Source organism: Siphateles boraxobius, unplaced genomic scaffold (genome assembly GCF_051911475.1).
Source record: "Siphateles boraxobius isolate OS27281-9 unplaced genomic scaffold, OSU_SipBor_1 36, whole genome shotgun sequence".
Classification (NCBI taxonomy): domain Eukaryota; kingdom Metazoa; phylum Chordata; class Actinopteri; order Cypriniformes; family Leuciscidae; genus Siphateles; species Siphateles boraxobius.
Genome location: NW_027508986.1, coordinates 37,605 through 55,000, shown reverse-complemented (window position 1 = coordinate 55,000; position 17,396 = coordinate 37,605). Strand labels below are relative to the sequence as shown.

General features: G+C 35.7%; 1 protein-coding gene across 7 annotated transcripts in view; it reads left to right on the top strand.

Moving 5' to 3' along the window:
• The window catches only part of cep170ba (centrosomal protein 170Ba), a 44,591-nt gene that overhangs the window by 10,323 nt on the left and 16,872 nt on the right, over nucleotides 1-17,396 (top strand). For all 7 annotated transcript variants that reach the window (XM_077196793.1, XM_077196791.1, XM_077196794.1 and 4 more), the window contains exons 4-9: nucleotides 1-45; nucleotides 314-372; nucleotides 1,883-2,015; nucleotides 7,136-7,246; nucleotides 11,442-11,909; nucleotides 14,514-15,268. The exon at nucleotides 1-45 is cut by the window's left edge and continues 34 nt beyond it. In XM_077196793.1, the coding sequence (XP_077052908.1) occupies nucleotides 1-45; nucleotides 314-372; nucleotides 1,883-2,015; nucleotides 7,136-7,246; nucleotides 11,442-11,909; nucleotides 14,514-15,268 (1,571 nt within the window). The remainder of the gene's footprint in view (nucleotides 46-313; nucleotides 373-1,882; nucleotides 2,016-7,135; nucleotides 7,247-11,441; nucleotides 11,910-14,513; nucleotides 15,269-17,396) is intronic.

Below are 17,396 nucleotides of genomic sequence, written 5' to 3'. Positions count from 1 at the left end.
CGTACATCACCCTGAAGTTATCAGATGTCATTCGCTTCGGATATGATATCCTCCCTCAAACTCAAACCGGAGTAAAACGGGCACACAAGTCCGTTGTGGTTTGACTCAGGGCTTTTGATTTTGCTAAAATGAGAAATAATAATCTTGCAGAAAAGCAGCTTTCTTGTTTATGAGACAGGTTTGTTCAGGACAGTGTTGTGCTCAGCTCGATAGAAATGATGCCACAAGCAATTCGAATGAGTTTTGTCCCTCTGTTGTGTCCTTTCTCTCTGATCATTATGGGATGCTTTGTTTATTTCTTGACTGTTCACACATTCACACATATACATCCTGGAGAGAAGCCAACACAAAGTGCCCGAGGAAGCCCTGAAGGTAGATTTGAGTGTTTTCCTGCACATTTATACATTTATAGGAATATTCTATTACTGTATAAAGCGCTATTGACATAAAGGTGACTCGACTGTTCAGACTTATTTTCAGTGTAATTTCTGACAATACTCACTCATGTGGCAAATGTATTTACACAGTAATTTACACTGAATTCAATTCACATTTATTTGTATAGCGCTTTTCACAACACTCAATATTTACAGTCCACATTACAATTAAGAGTGATCTGTTATCAGAGGTAACTGTCTAAGTTATGTATTTCAGAAATGTACATATAAAAAATCACAGTTAGCTAAAAATGTATTAATTTAAGGCAGAAACGATGAGCTCATTGAAGTAATGAATACTTTTGTAAACAAATGATTGATATCTAGAAAAATGTAGCATTGAATGAAGTGAATGAAAGTTTTCTGCAGTTAATGCGTTAACTAACAATGAGCCATACATTTGGTAGTGTTTATTAATCGTTGGTAGCGATATGTAATAAAAATACAACTGTTTATTATTAGTTCATATTACCTCAGGTTCATTCAATAAAATGAACAGATGCAGGGCCTTATGATTCCTGCGATGCAGAAAACCCGGACGGGATCACGGTTTAACTTCTCTAAATTTGACTGTACAAAAGTAATATATTTGTCATGTCTCAATGTAATAATAATACTAACACTATTAATAATAAATTATCAAAACTTTATATTTTTAAGGAAGAATACATTTTTTACAAGAATACTTCCATGTTTTAATTTCTACATCATTCTACAAGCTCAGTTGTGCAGCACGTAGTTTGACAAAATTAGTTTAATTTCATATGATTAAAAGATGCATTAAATTAATGTTTTAATGCCTTCATTTGATTTCCAGAAAATACGCAACACAGAATTTGTGGGGAAAGAAAAAATAAAATTTTAATAATCAACAAGCATGTCTAATTAAATTAATTAAAAAAATGATTTCTATTAATTTATTTAATTAGACGTGCTTTTTGATGATTAAAAATTTATTAAACTATTAAAATGGAATCCAGGAAACTGAATCTGAAAAAAAAACGACAAAAAAAAAAAAAAACATTTCATAGGACACTAAACTTACAATTTAACAAAAATGTATTTGAAAGTTTTTCATTGATTCCAACTAATTAGACATGCTTTTTAATTACTAAAATGTAATTTAACCATTTAAATCGAGAACTTAATTTTTTTTTAAATCTAAAAAAAAAAGCGAATTTGAAAAATAAAATAAAACTGATTTCAAAGGGCCCTGCAGATACAACTTTTGAATTTAATTATGGCTGTCAAGTGTTTAAAATTTTTAATCTAATTAATTACGTGATATGCTGATTTATTAAAATGCAGTTAAAGCGACAGCCCTAATTTTGATAATGTATTTATAAATTAACATGAGCATCTCTCAACACACTGCAAAATACACACTGAAAATACAGCATTTCTTAAGTTTAGTTCATGTCATTTATATGTTTTCTGGATTCCAGCATGAAAAATACACCAGCCAGCTTCAGTTTGGTCAAGAGACGCCGGAAACCAAGAAGCACATCGGGACAGATGAGAAACAGAGAGACTCGTTACGCGTTAAATCTGATAAAACAGAGCGGAAAAACATCACAGGTACTTCTGAAATACATCTTCACTTTTTAAATTCATGTTTCTGATCTTATTGTGAATGATTCATCAGTGACATTACTATATAATGAAAAATTGTGTAGATATACACTCTTGTGTAATGCCTTTCTCTTCCACTTTTCACAATTCAATAATTTCTGATTGATAAAATCAATTCCTACTAGAATGTCCGGTTTTATTTGGAAATGTGATCATTGAACGTTGTTTCATGTTGACTTTAACTTTTTGTTCAAAGATTTGCCTTGTGAATTTATCACCCATTTCTTTTAGAAAAAGTTAATTTTTAGCTAGTATTTCCATGCCATGCTGACCTTGCCTGACTTAGTGCAGAAATATTATATTTCAGCTGTGGCTCAGTTTTGCTTGCAGAGCAAACTGCTCAAATTTATTTATATTTTTGCTCAAACTTTGCTTTATAGATAATTTCAGTCGTAGGCGTGCCACATCTTTTTAAGATTAAAGTCTGAAAATCCTATATATATACATATACAAATCATATATGTGACCCTGGATCACAAAACCAGTCATACATCAATGGAAAGCTTATTTATTCAGCTTTGATTTCAATTTAAAAAAAATTTACCCATGTGACTGCTTTTGTGGTCCAGGGTCACATATATGATTTGTATACGTGTATATATACATACCCCAAACACTTGAAGCTAAAGAGGTCTTTTGGCACGTGTTGCTTTTTTTTTGACTCTCTGATCCTGTACAGCATCATGGGTAATGTAGGTTTTCACCAGGAATTCCACAGTTAAAAATAAGCCGAAATAATGCGGGTTGGCGGTTTTAACAGACACGAACACAATGGAATAACAACCTCGTAACTCACAGCAAGTCTGTCTTTAAAGGTTTCTAAGTTCTCATTAAAGATACACTTTCCCTATGTATAGAATTAATGGAGTTTTTACTTTCGGAACGGAACTTGATGGAATGTTCAGCTTTCAGAATCTAACCAACTTGATGATCTCATTGTGATATTTGCATATTTACCTTACAATCACTACGGTTTCCTTCAGGAAGTGAGTCTAGTTTGAATATTGCGGGCTGTGTGTGATTTAAAAGGCTTTTAATGCCCTTTCATTAACTCGTGTTTATAATACCCATCAGTGTAATGTTAAGAAATTCTCTTTATCTTGAAGAATCCAGACACAGGGACTCGATTAATCTGTTTCACATTGGCTGAACATGTACCGTTACTGTTAAACTACCGTCAGACGCGCTGTCACTGAGTCTTGTGTACTTCACACATCAGTCTTCATGTTGCCAAGTCAGTCATCACTAATGCTAGTGCACATACTGAGAGTTATTGATGTTATCAAACCTCCAACACTCCCTATTAAAGCATCAATATAGAGAAATGAGAAATCGTCACACTCACAGAGACATATTTGTTGCTCATGGGAAAATTGGGGTTTCACGGCCTAGCGAACTGAAGACCTGAATCATCCAGTGAAAACGAGCTCTGAAAGCATTCACTGTGTTTGTAGATGCGGTGAAGTTTTCCGAAAAGCAGATCAGATGGGCAACGTGGCATAATAAAGCGGTTTCTGTGTTCACTGAGTGGATGAAAAGCAAATAATTATGTAGAAAATAAAAACGGAAGAGACATCATTTTAAAATGCTTGCTAAACATGCATGTCATGTGACCATAAATTAACACCATAGAACCGTGAACATGCGAATGTGTGGTTAAATTATTGCAATATTTACTGAAAATCTCAAGTCAATATTTTAGGTCAAAGTGGTTCAAAAAAAAGTTTAATAGATAAATGCAGCTAAAAATAAGGAATTAAATAGTGTATGGTATGTTGTTCTTATAAAAATGCATTAAAGCGCATGTGTGTTTAGATTGACAACAGTAAAAGCTCATTCTCATAAGGACTTCATGGGCGAGATTCTGTCCTGAACTTCCTGTGCTTTCTGACCTGGTCCTGCCCAACTGACTCATGGGATTGAATCATGCTTTATTGCTTTTTTCCTAGTTCTGCACAAAATGAGCAGCTCTAAGCTCAGTTCCAAACAAAAAGTTTAATTTGAGTCAGATATTGTTGCACTCAGTTTGGGTTGGTCCTTCTTAAAGGGATAGTTCACCCAAAAAAAAAATTTTTTTTTTTTAAATAGTTGTTAAACCTGCATGAAGTTCTTTCTTCTGTTGACCAAAAAGATATTTTGAAGAAAAAAACTAAAAAATAAATACATTTCTGGTCCCCATTGACTTCCATAGTATAGAAAAAAGTGCCATGGAAGTCAATGGGGACCAGAAACTGTTTGGTTACCAGGGCTTAACATTAACACCATCCAATTTTTAAAGATATTGTCTTCAAAATACAATTTGTTTTTTAATCGTGTATTTCAGCTGTAGATTGTAACAGTCACTCCTACTAGCCACTTTAGCGGGTTGAATTTTATATGTAATATATACATTTGTAGTCTTGTATATATGTAGTTGTAGTCTTTTAAAAAGGCATCAGAAATAAACCAAGTGCAATGTAGTGTTGTCAAAAATATAGATTTTTCGATACATATCGATACTGAAATATCTGAAACGCTTCCAATACTCTCTCTCTCTCTCATATCTCTCCGACAACAAGAGACACAACCCCGCCTCTCCTCACTCACTCGTTTCATTAGCTCCAGATGATTATTGTTGCTGTTACAGGGCTTGAATTTCGCCTTATTGCGCATCATTTTACTCATTCCCGCAGATTGTGTGCTCACACCCAAAGCGTGGCACATAAAGCTGACTCTCAGCACTGAATAGTTATTTTTTCGCTGCACAAGTCAAATACACACAAAATAATGTAAAAATACCAGTCGTGGCGAGTATTCACGTAAATACAGTCAGTTATGTTTTAGGTGAACATAAACAGTCGAGAAAGAAAATGCATGTGTAATATATCCGTGCGTCAGGTCTTAAAGTGACAGCAACCTAATATATACAGTTCCTGCTGCCAAATTAAGAGATAATATTAAAAATATCTATATGGCAGTTTTTCCCCATGGTATTAATGTCAAAATTGTGGCCAGTGAAAATGCTAAGTGGCTAGTAACTTTGGAAATCACACTAGCCACAGTGGCTGGAGAGCAAAAAAGCTGATGTCGAGCCCTGTTTGGTTACCAACATTCTTCAAATATCTTCTTTTGTGTTCAGCAGAAGAAAGAAATTAACAAAGGTTTGGAACAAATGATGACACAATTTTATTTGTTGGCTGTACTGTCCCTTTAAAAATAGTTTTTTTCGCAGCGATGCCATAGAAGAACCGTTTTTAGTTCCCAAAGAACCTTTCATGATCAGTTCTTAAAAGAACAATTTTTTTCATAGTGTGAAGCACATTTAAAAAACCTAAAGAACCTTTTTCCAGTATAAAGAACCTTTAACACTTTATTTTACAGTGTCCTTGTTGCATATGTTACATAGTAATAACAGTAAATTATGCATAATTACATGCAACTAACCCTCAACCAAACCCTAATCCTACCCTAACCCTATAGTAAGTACATGTAGTTGTTAATATTACTCAGTACTTAAATATATAATCACACTATAACAATGAAACCTTAAAATAAAGTGTAACCGACCCTTTTGTGCAATGGAAATGTTCCATGGATGTTAAAAGTTCTTCATGGAACCATCGATGCCAATAAAGAAGCTCTTTGTTGGGTGTTGCTGAATAACACAAGGGTGCAACATAGTATCGCCACCCGAACCCGATTAACTAAAGTGGGTCAACATCTGTGACGTGGCACCACAACTTTCCAAATAAGCTAGATCTGCATTTTCGGCTTCTCCCTGAAGGACGTGGTTCCTGCTGTTCCATCAGGGCGAAGCTATTGAACATCAACAGTGTCCATGATCCGACATGCTTTAACCAGCGTGACTGGTTATCTCTGACAGACAGTGTAACCCAGCAGCTGACGCTTAAGATGGCTTTGATTACAGATGCAGTCGTCGGGTGGAGTCGAGAATGTTCTGTTGTGCCAGAACTATTGGCTGAATGACTGTTGTGCACTGAAGGCTTCAGGCCAGACATGCAGAGTGTGTGCATGAACGTTCCCAACCTTTACATTTGGTTTGCAATTAAGCTGTTGTGTTTTCTGGCACTGACCTGAGTCGAGTTTAAAAACAAGTTTGGTTCTTTCTTTCTTTCTTTTCTTTTTTTTTGTTCACTTTTTTTTAGGTTTTGCATGTTTCTTTGACCTAAATGTATACATTTTATAAATATTTAAAAATAGATAAATTATTTATTTATTTCTAAAATAAGTAGTCACCTATTTACGTATGATTTCTAAAGATTATTTTTTAAATTAATTTATTCTTTTAATCATTAATTGTTTACTTTTATTTTTTTAAAAATTTTATTCTTTCTGTTTTTCCGAAATGTCATGCCACCAATTTATTTAATTTATGTAGGTTTGTGTTTAAATTCTTTACATTTTGTAAATAAATTTTTTTAACCTACATTTATATATTTAATACATATTTAAATAGTCTTTTTAAAATTATTTTTTTATTTCTAAAATAAGTAGTCATTTATTTATTGTTTCTGTGATTTTTTTTATAGTTTATTTTTTTAAATTAATTTATTCTTTATATACATTTTATAATTTATACATTTATTTAAATGTTTTTTATTCTTTCTGCTTTTAAAAAATGTCATTTCACCAATTTATTTATCATATGATTTTTCATTTATTTAGTATTATATTATTTTGTTTTGTATTATTTCTAAAATAGGTAGCCACCTATGGATTTACTTTAGTATTAAATAGATTTTTATTGTACTTTCACTATTTTTATATTTTTTTTAAATGATTTCTTACATGTATTTATGTAGTTTTTTTTGTATTTTTCTTTATTTCTAAAATAGGTAATGTCAGCTATGTATTTATTTGTTTAGTATTAAATTATTTTTTTAGAATATATTAATTATTTTTATTGTTGTTTTGTTTTTTGAAACAAACAATGTAACCAGTTCCACTGTATTAATGCAGGAGTGAATACAGTTCCACTGTATTAATGTAAAGTGTCTTCTGGCATTAATGGCAGAAGTTGTCAGTGGTTTCCTCAAACTCTTCCTCTTCCCTTGTTTGATTGTCAGATCCGCCCGTGTCGAGACCCACGCCTCTCTACGGCCAGCCGTCCTGGTGGGGTGAAGATGATGAAGAGAAGGGTGAGCGTTGTGACCCGAGCGCTCATGAACATCATGCAGGTCTGGAACTGAGACTCGTGATCATCACACCCAATCCCACAGACACATTTACACAGGGACTTAATATCATAGCGGTTTTGAGATGTCAATTTCACTATCGCCAAATTATTTAATCGAGTGAATCATGACGTGAGCTTCTTGCCAGTGTGTGTGTGTGTGAGAAGTGTGGACAGGAATGCAGTTGCAGTGTGAATTGAGAACAGATCAAATCCTTTTGTTCGCTGATCTCGAGCCTGAGGAATTCGGCACTAAACTCTACGCTGGCATGAGCTTTAAAACCCGTCAGGCGCGCCGGTTCAAGCTCGTGATGGATTAGCAGCCAGTCTTAGTCCAATGAGAAGGTCATTGTATTTTCCCTCCAGTCTTAAGCACTTCTCAAAGTTTTCTTCAGAGATTAAAGGGTGACCATAGAAACATTTGTTACATTGCAGTTGGTTTGGATTTTAGTTTAGTGTTTTAGCATTAGCGGACAGCATGTTTAATATATTTAATATTTTTCTACACTCTTCAGACATTGATGTCCAGTTTATTTTCTTGGGCATTTCATGCCTGTGTTTAACAGTGTCCTAACCAGCCACGATGTGATAATCATTAAATCCATATTAATCTGAGTTTTTATCCTAACAAGCAGCAACACAGTCAGATTTGAGATTTATCTCATGGTTTAAAAATTAGATTTATTATGATGAATAACCCACCTATTTATTTATTGTTTTTTTTTTTTTATATTTTACCTAAATTTGTTTTATAGATTTATTTAAATGTAGATATTTCTAAAATAATGTCATGTATAGTTAATTAATTTTTAAATTAATTTGTTACATAAGTTTGTTTTATACATTTATTTGAATATAGACTTAAAAATATTTTTTTTTTGTTTTTTTTTGTTCTGTTTTAAAGTGAAATTTGGTTTAAAATCCCTCTACTCAGAGCTGTATAGAAAACATAAATTATATTGTTGCTTCATGCTGCAATTTGGACAGAAAATGAAGTTTACACATGTTACACCTGGTTAGGACAGTGTGTGAGACAGACCTAAAATACTTGACGTCACTAGGTTAACCTCACAGCAGGAGTGATTTAAGTAATGTAAGTGAATTAGCTCTTCTGTTTGGCACACATCCTAATCTGTCTGTGCAGTTAGTGTGTAGTGAAGGATGCTTTGGAAATTAATGCTTCTGTAAAGCTTAAAATCTTTTGTTATAAACCAGTAGTCTGGAGAGCGTATCAAACTAACAAAATCACATGATTTCGGTAAATGAGGCTTATAACAGTTTCAAAACATTTTTATAATTTCAATGGTTTGCTGCTAGGATCTCAGTTAACCCATATAATGTATAGTAAATGAAAAAAGTAACTAAGTAGATTAACCAAGCCCTCCATGAAGTGCAAAAAACAAGCCCTACAAATATATAAAAGACCACGTTACACAGACACGTTACACATGTTTTTTAGGGTACGTTTACATCACAACGATGTGCTAAAATTGGAAAACTTTATACCTTGCGTTGTCGAAATGAAATTCTCGAAACGCTGTATTCTGCTGGTAGATGCAATGACACTTTGTAAAGAAAAAAATGCGTCGTTTTTGAAGATTACACGGAAACGATAACGGTATCGCTTGCAAAAGTTTGCTTTTTCCGTCCCCTAAAATGCTGTTGTGTAAATCAGGGGTTCTTAACCTTTTTGATGTCGGGGCCCAAATTTTACAGTACAAAGTGGCCCAGGGCCCATTCAAATATTAGCACTGTATTGGTTTATTGATCTCACCATTGGTTTGATTTGTATTCAATAACTAAATGAAATCCACTTGCAGTTTAACAGGTTATTGTGTATGTAAACCTGCACATAGGCTACAACAAGATGCAAAACGCACAACAATTCATGGAACAAATCAATCTGCATCAAGAACAAATTTAAAGGCTCAAGTCAGGCATATTAGCCTAACTAGTGCTGCACGATTAATCGTACCGCGATGTCAAGCCAATGCGATTATATGACGCAAAATGCTGCGATTTTATATGAAATAAACAAATAGGGCTATTAACGCAATCAACGCAGCATCTGTTATTTTTGTCATCCTTTGGCTAGTGTTACATGATCCCGCTCTTATTCGTGCGAATGCTTTTGAACCATTCATGCGCGACAAGACAAAAGAGAATTTGCTGAATCACTTGAATCACTGCCTGTGAATGTCACTGCCCGTGAAAATGTATATAAATAAAAATAAAAACAATAAAATCTGTTGCTAAAATAAATAAATTCATAATAATATTTTTCAAAATAAATAAGTTGTAAATTAAAATTTAAATAAAGTGCAAATGAAAAAATATAGCTTTATAATCTGCAAAATAATTTGATAATTGTTTCAGCAGTCTACATTTTTGCATGGTAGAACCTGAAGTTGCTCTTCATATCTGTTATAAATGAACAATAACAATCACAACAGTCCGATTTGAACAAGCTACAACTCCCTATTTATGTTCCCCTCTTAATGAGACACTTGGGCCTGCTTCACAGATATTATCAGATCCAGCCTGGGTGGAATGGGGGAAAGGCTCACTCTCAGAGTAGCCTCCAGTGTTGGCATTACTGCCACTAGTGGTGGGATGGTGCATTGTAACGGCTGTTTCACACCACAAGCGTGAGCGGCGCTTGAGCAGTGCGTCAGCGTAACTACATCGTCACCGCGGCTGCAGACATTCACACTGGAAGCGTTTGTACAGTGTCACAGTAGCGGCTCCAAAGCTACATATAAGCAAACAATTATTTACAAAGACAACTATACATTTGATTTTAGAAGTTGGTAAACCATATAAATGTCAGTAAACAACAAAACAACCAAGAAAACAGCTCCAATCTTGTCGTTTCAGTCATAGCATATTTTCAATAGGTTTACAAGAATGCAAACTCCGCAGATAAAGCACACACACACACACACACACACACAAAACCGCACACTCGGGTTTGATTTGGGTTGTGCTAGCCTATGTAGCTGTCTGTGTATTTCATAAACTAAAAGAAAGTTTTTATATAATTTTTTCTGGCTATTTTACTTTAGGTTTTTTTATAATACACCATACTTTCACCCAAACTGAATTTGCCTATATTCCTTGCCTTTTTTGCCTACTCTAGTTCTTGTTAAAACTCACTATACATGCTTTTTCTGTGCATTTTGGGCACTTTTTGTGTGAAATCAAATTTATTTTGTCCATCAAAAGTGTGCTTTCACTTTAATGGTGAGCAGCGCAGCAAAAATAGACTCGGCGCCGAATCCCCCGCTTCACTGCTGCTCACGCGACGCTCCTGCTTGACGCTCACGCGCTGCTCCTGCTCGCAGTGTGAATGCACTCATTGATTAACATGCAAGCCGAAAAAAATACGCGCTGCTCACGTGCCGCTGACGCTTGCGGTGTGAAGCGGCCATAACTGTCTCATGGATAACTGGTCATTCTGGTGTCTTCAATTGATAACTAGTTTGGTCCCGCGGCCCAAAGGTGAAAAACGTAAAGTTTTTTGCGGCCCTCCAGGTGGCGCTTGGGCCGCGGCCCTATGGTTAAGAATAGGTGGTGTAAATGATCGGCCAAAACTCATAAGTTTTATGTATTTAGTTGAAAACGGTGTTGTGTAAACGCTTCAAAAAGTGATTCATTTTGTTAATCAATTGATTCCCACTCACTGTCAAAATAATCAGTTTCTCCCATCACTATTAATTTATATTAACAATCATTGACTAGGAATGCACCAATATGAAAAATCTGGCCGATAACCGATAATTATTTATATTTGAAAGCCAATAACCGATATATTGGCCGATGAATCTAAATTCAAATTAATATATTTTTTGAGAGCCTGATTGCAAAAACAAAAGCCTCACAATTGAAACCCGTGTCCCAAACACACAATTATAACATTCTCATTATAATTTTATGTAGCTGATATGACAGACTTGCGCTGCACATGTTGCACTGAAATGTATTTTCCTTTTTTGACGTGATTTCAATCCTATTTCAAGCTATTGAAGTGTCTCAGCTTAAGGAAATACTCCATTATTGTTTATCAGTTTTAATAAATCTGCCAAATTTTCTTATCAGGCAGATAACGATAATATTAAAAATGAACATATCGGCCACCATATCTGTTTGGCTGATACATGTCATGTGTCACTATCATTATCGCTGATGTGTTTTCACAGAAAACCACAAGGATGGTACCGGATGTGAGGTCAGTGCATCACCAGATGAGTTTCTCGATGGCCAGGGAAAGTCCGTTTACGCTTTCCGCAAGGAGCCGAGCTACTTTGAGATTCCCACAAAGGAGATCCATCCAAAGCCCAAAACTTCATCCCTGGAAGTCCAAGAGATCCCCACAAAAGACACGGACCACAAACCCCCGTGCACTCCCCCAGTGGTCCAGGGCCATGCCTCCTTCACCATTGAGTTTGATGACCAAACCCCTGGAAAGATCAAGATCAAGGACCAAGTCACGAAGCTCTCGGTCCGCCAGCGCAGGATTCCCACCAAAGAGTCGATAGCCAGACTTACACAAGTGATGTCGGCGGAGAACAAGGTTGCTGATTGGTTGGTGCAAAGCGACGCCACTATGTTGAGGAGTCTCGATGAGCCGTCTGGGTCCACAGAGCTCTCGAACAAGAGCTTTAAGGGTAAACGACTAATGAATCATTTTTGTACAGGTGGAAAGATTAATAACCTTTAAATACCTAGAACATTTTTGGGGCGCCTGACTCGCCTGTACTTCTTTTTGTTTTTCTAACCCATTATAGCAGTCCGCATCAAGTGCCATATATCATTTTAAACAGGAGAACTTGACGTTTCAATCTAGCTCATTTAAATTCCCAATTTTACATTTATTTTGTCTGGGAATGAATGAATTTACCAGATTTAAGAATAACGGCAGTAATTTTTTTTGGTGTTTTTTATTTTAGTTAAATTTTTAATTTTTTTTCTTATACCCAACTCAAACAGAACCTCCTGAAGTTTGGATTTTTTTACCTTTAGAAAGTTATATTTGGTTATTCCAAACTAAAATTTGTAACCATCCCTAAGCAAGTTGTAGTCATTTATAACAACATTATTATATGCGCTTTTCAGTGAAAAACTGGTGTTTTTTCGTAGATGTGTCCAAAAAAATTTCAGAAAGTAATTCTTATATATTATATTCTAGAAACATACTTTTATAATAATAGAACACTGAAGCAAAGTGTGTGTGTATATATATACAGACACAGACACACACAGGATAAAATAATCTGGATAAATTCAAAAACACCTCTTTTTTTTGGTTGAATGTTTTGGCCTTCCATTAACACTGAGACCGCATTTTGGACAGTGAAAAACGCTTTTTGAAGATGCTCTTCCAATCAGATACATTTCAAAATATAATTTTTATGTTGTAGTGTGGACTGTGAAAACGGAGCTACGTTTACATGGACACAATCGGAATGAAATCAATACGATTGATGAATCCGAACACGGTGTTTACATGAACTATAAATAAAGTAATCGGGTTGATGTATGCGTTTATATGTCACAAGATTCAAATCGGAATTGATTTTTTGGCATGCGCACACTGCACGAATATGCCGCTGTTCGCGCATAACTATTCTCCTTTATTGGTTCTTTATTTTTTTTAAACAGCAGACTTAATATTTATCCGTCTCTGGTCATGATTTGGAGACGATGAGCATGAACCGTTTTGCCGTGCTGCTATTGATCACGCAGTAAAACCACGTGCCCAAAACTTGTCGTCCATGGATGATAATCTGAAACAAGCACTGGTGGGACGTTGTCCTGCTCCACTTCACAGACGCTGAGTGAAATGAGGATTTTTTAATGACGGAACACTCATTTATATTCACTTTATTCAACAGGAAGAACAGCTTGTTCCACGCGTCATACGTCATTACGCTATTTCAACGTCATTGCACATGCGCAGTCCTTTAAGTTTCGGTTTTCAATCCGATCAAGTGTTTACATGTTCTCTCGATCGGATTACAAAAGGAGTAAACCACCCCTTTCAATCCGATCGAAATTTCAATCGGATCGAGCTCAATCGGATCGATTAAGGTGTTTACATGAAGGTTTTTTAGTCCGATTTTCGCCGTCAATCCGATTATAAGTGTCCATGTAAACGCAGCTAATGATGACGCATGTTTAGTTCTAGGTATCGTTGTACCAGATAGAGGTCGACCAATATGAGTTTTTCTCATATGGTATTTTTGTTTTAAATCGTCCTTTATAAATAAAGTAAGAAGCTGCCAACAATGCACAATAAATCTTACATCGTGTCTACGCTTTGTTTGTTAATGGGAGGTTTGGCAAGCCTGTATAACTCAGCAACACTGAATAAAAACTCTAACTAACTACTTAAACACTTCTGATTGGCCGTTACGTTCGAATCAACAACTATGTCTGTGATTTGGCTCACTGCTGCAAAAACACGTTAAAAACAGCCTATAGTTGAAAATAATTTTGATTGACGATCCCTTGCTTGCGTTTGAGGGTGCTTAGCATATGTATATTAGCATAGCATAGCATAATGGGCATCTGCCTATTAATCGGCCTAATTTGCAGCACAAATTTTAATGTCAAATTCCTCCCTCAGATATCAGACTGATTATTAATCGATACATATTGAAATAGGTGGCAAGAAGAGTGGAATATGTGCAAGAATAATAAGTTGTACGAAACTCATCTGGAAATTACAAACAGACTTTTTATCACTCTTAAAACTAGACTTGATCAAGTGGTCTACACCAGATGTCGTATGGGTCACACGAGTTTGACCCATGTTTTTTTACTTAAAAGTGAAGACCCAACTTTATGCATGTTTTTTAAGATTCCCTTATCGGTCAAACATATTTTATTGGATTATCCTGGACTTAATACAAGCAGAATGCTCTTTTATGAAGTTACTTCCTTAAGGACATATTTAATAAGATTATGCCAGAAACTGGTTTGGATTTTTTTTTATCTGTTAATTTAAAGAATTTTTTATAATACGACTTGCTGTTTTTGGATTTGTTTTTATTGTATTTAAATGATATTTGTATTTTTGTAATTGAATTTTTGCCATGAAAATAGCTTTGAATGCTGACATGGCATTAAATAAAATAATCTGAATCTGCAGCACAAATTAAATAAAAAAATGCCAAAAATAGGCCAGATTAATCGGACGACCTCTAGTACCAGATTTGTTTTTGCCTGCTATTCTCTTTCTAAATATTGACCTGTTGTGTTGTTTCCAGATGCACACCATCATGAAGATGATGATTTGGAGGAACCAGAAGAACCGCAAATGGTTCAAAAGATCGTACCACAACTGGAAGGAAAAGATTACCCAACTAACAACACACCAGATTCAAAGAGCCAAGGCAAACCGGATCCCCAACAAGCTTTTATGGTCGAGTTCGTTGACGACGGTCAACGGAAAAAACGCTCGCAGTCGTTCACCAATAACATGTCTTCTCCTGACTTCCAGACTGCTTTAAAAAGCAAGCTAGACAAACGAAAAGTTGCAGGCCAGGCTGGAGAGCGAACAGCCTCATCATCCGCACATAACCCAGCCACACAGCAGTTCACGATTCCACTTAAAGGCTCTGATGATACTAAGCGAGCCGAATCTCTCAGACGAGAGAAAAGTGAAATGCGCATGAGCACGACGTCAAAACCCTTCGGCAGCATCAGCCGGAGATCCAAACTCTCGCAGGACTTCGCAGCCGAGTTGCTTAGGGTGTCGAAACCTAATCCGGCCTCCACGTTGGACCATAAAACCTCATCATCTTGTACAACTACGACAAACTCTGGCTCTTCTCAGAGTTTTCCTGCCACGTCTCATTCACAAAATCCCACCATTACCCAAACTAGCGGATCTCCCTCTGCGCACATGGAAGTCAACGTTACTTCCCAGCATGAAGAGGAGGATAGTTTAAGTGATGCGGGGACCTACACTATTGAGGATCCAGATAAAGAGGTCGTGGAGGCACGGAGTTTGATCGATCAGGTACAACCCCGTCACTTCAGTTTGACATCATATTTGAGTAGAGCACCATATATCATGTTGATGAAGTGTCTTATCATTAGAGAGTTCGCTGTATCATTTATAACGCGGTATGTAAATATTTCCACATAGCACAACAATACACTACTAGTTATTTGCCTCACTAAAAACCAGCCTGTCACACGCCTCTCTGACACAACGTCACACAAACCATCACTGACAAATGGGAGTTTTATCAGGAAACTAATCGGAAAGAAATCACTGGAAACTAGCGAGGTCGCAAAAACGAACATGATAAAAGCACCAGTTTGTTGGTATTTTTGTGGTTAACCTAAAGATTTAAAACCCAAGCCAGGGTTCGTACAAGGTGCTTAAGTGCTTAAAAAAAAAAAGGTCAAATTTAAGTCTTGGAAAACCCTTGAAAACAGCCATATTTATGAAAAGGTACTTGAAAAGTGCTTGAATTATTGAAAGACGATATATGTGAAAGTCATGTTTAATTTTATCGATAAAACAACCTTTTCACACAAAATTAAAGTTGCAGCTTGTCTTATATAGATAAAGAGCAATTTCTCATGGCTATGAGCGTGATATTGCTAATATAAATATCCAATACAGCTTTCATTCTTCAGGTCAATCATATATTAATGGGGGGAAAAATCAGTTTGAATAAGAAAAGCGATATCTTGTGCATCTCCGTGATCATCACGGACAATGTCGGTAAAGATTACGGCGACTTTTACCTTCAGTAAAAAGGTCCGGAAAAACCACCTCAGATAATACTAATCTCGTGCGAAATGACCCGCTGTAAATATGTACGACATATTTCGTGTTTAAAAGTAGTTTCCCGCGGTTTTTCAAGTATGGAGATGCTTGAAAAAGCATTCAGTTGCGTTCAAGACGCTGGGACAAATCTGTGGCAAAACTCGTGTTTTCCAAACACCATTCAGATCAGAAGATAGAAAGCACTGGTTAGAGGCACGAAACATCTTTTAGCGTTAGGTAAGTGCCCATTACCAACACAATCCAATCTGAAGTTAAATACATCGTTTGACCGGACATAACTGTTTTATATACATATAAATATAGGTTGTGTGTTTGCGCACGTGATATCGGAAGCAACGTAATACGCACATGACGACAGGAGTGGCGGCGACGATGCGCAAATCGAGCTAGTTTCTGCTAGTTTTACTGAGATCTCTAATCTCGTGCGAATTAGCCAGTAATATTACAGACGCCCTGAGGTAAAATTACATTATTACTCCATCTACCCTTGTAAAAATGAATCCCGCCCGAATAGGGCTATAGTATAGTCAAAGTCATTGCATGTGCTGCACTTTATTCGTACCATTTTTTTAAATTGATTTATTTTTATGAATCTATTAAACAATATCTTTATTATCTTTCAAATTCTAAAAAAGCTTTATAAGTGAGATCCCTGATTGTAGTCCTTGATAGCCGAAAAAGTAGTGCCTAAAGTCCTGGGGCCTCATTTATAAAACTGTGCGTAGGATCCTTACTAAAAGTGTACGTGCGCCACAAAGGTAAAAATGGCGTACGCAAAAAAATATTCAGACTTATGAAACCGTGCGTACGCCAGAACCTGCGCAGAATTCACTTTATAAATCCCATTTAGCGGAAGATTGTGCGCACATGTGTCTCCTCCCCGAAACAACCATATATGGAGCTTACAACGCCTAGTTTTACTATGCATATCCTCATCTGCATATCATTTGCATATGATTATTCATCCACGTGATAACATGTTTAACGGTACAAGACATTAGGAAAATATGAAATGCGGCTGTGCTGTCACGTTAGTTACATTAATAAAAACTAGTAGCCTATCCTTGCCTTGTTTTTGAATAAATAAATCAAATAGTATAGAATACATTTCGGAGAAAGTTTTTCTTAATCTTTTCCACTGGCCAAAGAGTATTTTTAATTGATTTATGTTTTTAATGGAAACAGACCTTGTTGTGCATCATTTGCTCGAAACTATTTTCTCAGACAATCTGCTATTATCATAAGCAATTATCTCTTTAGTTAAAACATTAAAACACACCATGCAAGATGAAAAGTGTTCGAAAGCATTGCATCCACAACAACTATTTCTATTTATTGAATATAA